Below are 6000 nucleotides of genomic sequence, written 5' to 3'. Positions count from 1 at the left end.
AAGGACACCCAGTATGGCAGCGGGGTCAGCATGTACACCACGCATGCACCCCAGGAAGGACCCTGGTGAGCCCAGCTGGGGCCCTTTTCTCTCCCGAGAGAAGAGCGTTCCTGAGGTTGCTAAGCAACTGCACCTCTGCTTCCGCCCAGGGAAAAAAAAGAGGTGTCTAAGTTACTGCCGCCCTGATTCACTCCAGCCTCCGGCCCTCCCAAACATTTTAAGAAGCGATCTTACAAGCGCCCATGTACTCCGTTATTACCCGAATTTGCCTAAGGTTTGGTCGAAATCAGGCAGGCGGGGCTTGTTGTTTTGTTTTGTTTTGTTTTTTTCACTCAGGCGCGGTATGGATTGCCATTCTCTCTGAGGCCCCCCTCCCCTCTCTGGCGTTGCTGGGCAGGAGTGGACGCTCCCAGGGGCCAGCCATGGGGAGCATTGAGATGGACCCGCTGCTCCTGGCCTGGAGCTACTTCAGGCGCAGGAAATTCCAGCAATGCGCTGATCTCTGCACGCAGGTGCTGGAGAAAGCTCCTTATGACCAGGTACTTGCCCTGCCGGCATGGATCCCAGGCTTGGGTTTGAGGGAGTCGGGGGAGGAGTTCCCCGCCAGGAACGGTCTGGGGGGTGTCGGCCCCTGTCTGACCTGACCCACGTATGGCTGGAGAGGTGGGGTCCCAGAAAGGACCTGCCTCTTTCACTGATGTATGCCAGAGGCAGAGATACTCCTGGCATTTTGTGTCCTGAGAATCATTGCATTACACACACGTATGCTACATGTATGCATTCACATGCGTGCACACATAACACATATACAGGGTTTCCCAAAAGTTTTGGTGCGGTTAAGTAAAACTTACAGGACTTTTACGTGAAGTTTAAAACTGCACTAAGATTTTTGGGAAATCTTGTATATGTGTGTGTAAGTATAGGCACACGTTTATATGCACACATTTATCCACCTGTATAATATATACATGTGTTTACACTTTTTGTATACATATGTATATACACACATGTGTATCTCTGCCTGTGCCTATGTAAACATTGTGCAATGTTTACCTTAGAATGAATTATTCGTAAGGGATTTTTATTTTCATCTGGACCTGTGATTTCAATAGCATGTGGAATTCCAGCAGTGGAAACGCCTTTCACTGGTGCTGATGAGAGTCATCTGTGGCACAGTGAAAGGTATATGCAGTTGAATGAAGGAATGAGGCATTTATTAAATGCTTACTATGTGTAAAACACTGCTAAGCTTTGGGGGAAGGGGTTTACAAACAAAAGACAGTCCCTGCTCTCCAGCAACTTGAATTGTAATGGGGAAGACAGCATATTTGGAAGTTTTCAGCTGCAAGTCAGATGGAAAAAGCCCCTTGCAAAGCAGATGATTATGCTTATTTTTTGATGTTATTTCCCTTGATAAAATCAAATCATTTTCTGATGTTGAGCCTTTTGACAGTGCCAGACACTTTACTGGCAAGAACTATTTTTTTTTTTCTGGGTCTTTAGTAGCTATGTCTGTTGCAATTGCCTGTCTGCATCTCTCCAGGGGATGCCTCCCAGGATGATGGTAGGCACTGTGCTGGATATTTTGTTATTCCAGAGGCTCTTGTGTTCAGGGTCTTGGACTGTCTCCATTGGAGTCTAAGGAGAGATAATGGTCAAGGTGGTTTAACTTGCCTCTTGTCTTTCCCTCATTGCATTGCAGCTTTCAGCTATATATTGCCTTGCCTGCCCTGTGATAGCAGTGTGACATTGGCTTTTGGTGGGTGGTAGTTGGCCGCTTCTACATAGAATTTGCTTTTTCTGGATGATGGCTATGAGGACCAGACTAGAAGCAAGACAGGTGGTCTTAGGGGTGTTGCCACTCCCAAGGCTCTTGTGCTTATCTGCCTGTTGGTCAGTAGTAGTTGCTGGTGGTAGTGAGGAAAGCGGGTCCCTTCTTCGAAATAATTTCTCCCCTCAATGAGTGCTACAGGGGTTGGGCTGGAAGCCAGTCTGATGGTTTGGAGAACACTGCTGTTCCCAAGGTTATTGGGTTCAGGGTCCTGGGTTATCTCCACTAGAGTCTGAAGGGATATAGTGGTCAAGGTGGTGGTAGTTTGACTTGCCTGGCACGTACTGCCTTATCTCCCTCCCTCTCTCTCTCTGTGCTTTGCTACTTCAGTTGGACCTCAGTGTTTATTAGTTCGGTAATGGGGGGCATCCAAAAGGTTGGGGGCCTTGAGAGCTCTTCCCAGTGGGCTGATGTGCAAATTGTGAGAGAACTTTGAGGGACAGGGCAGAGGGAAATTGTCTCTCCAGGTTCTCTCACCTGTCTGACCACATCCTTCTTAGTTTGCTTTGCTGGCTTATCATTTATATCACACTTTTCTGACTTAGGCCCCGTTCTATTTTCCTTCCACATTCTCAGTAACCCATCATTTCTATGCAAATGACCCACAGATCGATACATATATGTACTTATTTATGTGTATATACATATATGTATATATCCAGCCTTAATTTCCCCTCTGAACTTCAGTCTGTCATCACCAGTTGCCTGTTAAGACATTTCAAACTGTATGACCAGAAACATCTTAATCTCATGTTCAAAATCGAGTTTATCTTTACTCCCAAACCCTCCCCTCTTCCAGTTTTCTCTGTTTCTGTTGAAGGCACCATCACGTTCATGATCTTGGCATCATTTCAGATTCTTCTCTCTCCACCCTTATATCTATTCAGTTATTAAAACTTGTCTTTTCTACCTTGGAGAGGGAGGATGAACGTGAGTACTCTGAGTTTGGGGGATGCATTTTTTCCCTAGTTAAAATAACCTCTTGGGCCAAGGAAAAAGAGCCATTTTGTTTGCACTGTACTTATTGGGAACAACATGATTAACAAGAATGATTTTATTTTCGGAGAAGATTCTGCCATCTTAGAGATTCTTGCCAACACAGGGAATTCTGAAAAGACTAACCACAGGGAAAAAAAAAATTTCTTTTCCACAGAAACAAATATGACTTTTATTAATTCCTTTGATTCCAAAGTCTGTATGCTTCGTCTCATTTCTTTTCTGCTGCAGAAGGCTGCAGATTAGCTCTGTACTCAAAGCAAGTCTAGTAAGCTGTAAAAACCCAGTTGCTACCCTAAGAAGCGTCAGCTGCTCCCAGTGAGTAGTCATCCTTGGTGCACTAATAAATATCATTTTACTTTGGCATAGCTCAGGTCAGAGATGTTCATTATCAGGTTGGCCAAAGGGTGCTAAATTTTTCAACCACTGGAACTCATGAAGATTATCCACCAATATGCAGAGGGATTGGAAATCTGTTTTGGTGGAATTCACACTGATAATATTCTTTGCTGTATGATTGTAGTGAAAAGAATGTTGGATTTGTTCTCAGAGAACATGACTTTGAATCCAGGCCCTGGATTATTGCAGTAGTCTTCTTTCTGGTTAGTTCCCCTGCCTCAGGAATCTGCTTCCTCCAATTCATCTTCTATTCAGCGGTCTAGGTGATTTTTCTAAAGCATGGGTCTTGTTTGTCATTCCACTTCTCAATAAGTTCCAGTGGCTTCCTGTTACTTGCAAGATCAAGTATAATGTTATCTCTATGTCATGTCCTTCCTGCCTCTCTAGTCTTCTTACACTTTCCTCTCCTCTCCACACTCTAAGGTCTAGCTTCACTGGTCATTTTTTTTTTTTTTTGGCTAGGCAGTGAGGTTAAGTGACTTGCCCAGGGTCACGCAGCTAGTGAGTGTTATGTGTCTGAGGCTGGATTTGAACTCAGGTCCTCCCGACTCCAGGGTCTGTGCTCTGTCCACTGTGCCACTAGCTGCCCCTTTCACTGGACATCTTCTGGCTGTCTTCCAGACCTGGAATGATTTTCACCTTCACCCATTCCTCTTGGTTTTCCCTGGCTTCCTGCAAAACTCAGCCCAAATCCCCTGCTCTCCCAGAGGCCTTACTGGGTCCCTCCAGCTGCTTCTCTCATATTACCCTCCGTCTGCTCTCTATATATCTTGTATGTACCTCGTTATTTTTATGGTTTTTCCCCCACTAGAATGTGAGCTCCTTCAAGGGCTAAGACTGTGTTTGCCTTTCTTTATATCTATAGCATTTAACACAATTCCTGGCACATGCTAAGTGATTAATAAATGCTTATTGACTGACTATGTGACCTTGGCCAACTCACTTGACCTCTGTGGCCTCAATTTCTTCAGTAAAATAAAGAGGTGGCCTTTAAAGTTCCTTCCCAGCTTTAAATCTGTGACTTTATGGTCCTATGAACTCTAAGGCCTCGGAAACTCAAGCTCAATTTTGAATATAGAAAGCTCCAAATCTGTGCTCCTTAGTATGACGAATTATCATGTTTACTAATTGTTACCCTGGAAAGCAGAAAGAGCCTGAATCAGAGGGATGAAGTGCAGAATAAGAATATGAGGAGAAAGGAAATATGGCAAGATTTGGATTGGTGTGTGGCTGGGTTGGGGGGAGTAGTCAGTGGAGTTGGGGGTGGGGAGGAAGACGTGCTTGTATGACAAATAAGGACCAAAACTAAGCAGAGGAGAGGAAGTGGAGTATCCCTGTGGTGCCAGATTGAGTTGGGCATTTGGAGATGGGGAGAGGAGAATGACAGCTTTAGACCAAAGCTTATCATGCTGCAAGGCTGAAATTTCATTATTCTTAATACCTAATGGTTTTATGTTATTTACTGAGTCAACAAACGTTACTCATTATTTGATTTCAGTTAATAAAGTGCATGGCAAATGTTCATTTACCATGATTTTAATTGTGACTGAAAAAGTAGTTCAGTATAAAGGGAAGAAATTTTAAAACGCCTTCCATGTAGGAAGATGACCTAGAGGGAACACTGTCTGCTGAGGCTTATGTTGATCATCCTGATTAGGCGCCTGATCTGATTATTGTTCTTTGTGCTCCATATGTCAGATAGAAGGCTTTCAAACCAGTAATGATTTTCTAGTTCTATCGTAATTAAGCAATTCTAAGGTATAATTTATCTTAGATAATATAAAGATTTTGCTGCATTGGATTTTAAATAAAAATTAGAATGTTTTAACAGCAGACCTGGGTTTTATATTCCACCTCTATCACTTACTACCACTGTGACCTTGGGTAAATCAGTTCATATCCCCTGGGCTTTGGTTTCCTCCTATATAAAATAAAGGGTTTGGGCTATTTCTCCTTTCAGCTTTATATTGATGACCCTACAGTTCCTCACCTGGATGTGCTCCTTTGTCCTCTAGACTCTTATAACCCATTGTTTTGAACTTGAAATATTCTGTATTGTTTTATAGCTGTCTTTACTCGCCCATTCCCATATTATAATTCAATTCAATAGAAATTTATTTAGCACCTATTATGTGCAAGGCACTATGCCAGCCTTTGAAGAACCACAGACAAAAAAGTCTGCTGGGCCTAAAGGGGAAGATGCAATAGTACGTTCAGCAGGGGTGTGCTAGAGCTAACTCCTCAAGCATTTTTCCCCTAGGAAGTGCTACGAAATCGTGGCTCTATTTTTTGTTTTGTTGACTGTCTAGAAAAGGATGGTGTCTATATATCTTCTCCCCTGCTACAGCAACAGGTTGTTCAACATTTACCAGCATACTTCCTTTCAAGTGCTGTATTGGAAAAATGAAGACGGAGACAGCAGTAGCAAATGGGGAGTGGGGGTGGGAAAGAGGTGTGTGGGACCCTGGCCTGAGGCCAGGACCTGGATCTTCAGCATCCTTCTTTCCTCAGAAAGTACAGTACTTTACAGTAGGCCCTTAGTAAATACTGGTGCTTATCAAATTATCAATTTTTCAACTTTTTTAGAGGAGTTATGTGAAAAATCTACCAAAGGGCTATGTCTGTACAATAGAAGGGATAGGTAATTTAAGCAAAAATTCATTGAGTCACCAAACATTTATTAGGTATAGCCCTACCATAAGTGCTAGGCTGGCATGGTGCTAGGCCCCGGGAATACAAAAGACAAAAACAACAGTTCTTGCCTTCGGGGAGCT

General features: G+C 43.4%; 1 protein-coding gene across 1 annotated transcript in view; it reads left to right on the top strand.

Annotated features, from left to right (window-relative positions):
- The first annotated feature begins 395 nt into the window (after positions 1-395).
- TTC8 (tetratricopeptide repeat domain 8) overlaps positions 396-6000 on the top strand; it is a 46428-nt gene continuing 40823 nt past the window's right edge. The window contains exon 1 of the mRNA XM_027844822.1: positions 396-539. Within this exon, the coding sequence (XP_027700623.1) occupies positions 423-539 (117 nt within the window). The 5' untranslated portion in view covers positions 396-422. The remainder of the gene's footprint in view (positions 540-6000) is intronic.

Source organism: Vombatus ursinus, unplaced genomic scaffold, assembly GCF_900497805.2.
Source record: "Vombatus ursinus unplaced genomic scaffold, bare-nosed wombat genome assembly UNPS02014945.1, whole genome shotgun sequence".
Lineage (NCBI taxonomy): Eukaryota > Metazoa > Chordata > Mammalia > Diprotodontia > Vombatidae > Vombatus > Vombatus ursinus.
The sequence above is the reverse complement of the archived record's forward strand: the minus strand, read 5'-3'. Positions and strand labels throughout refer to the sequence as shown.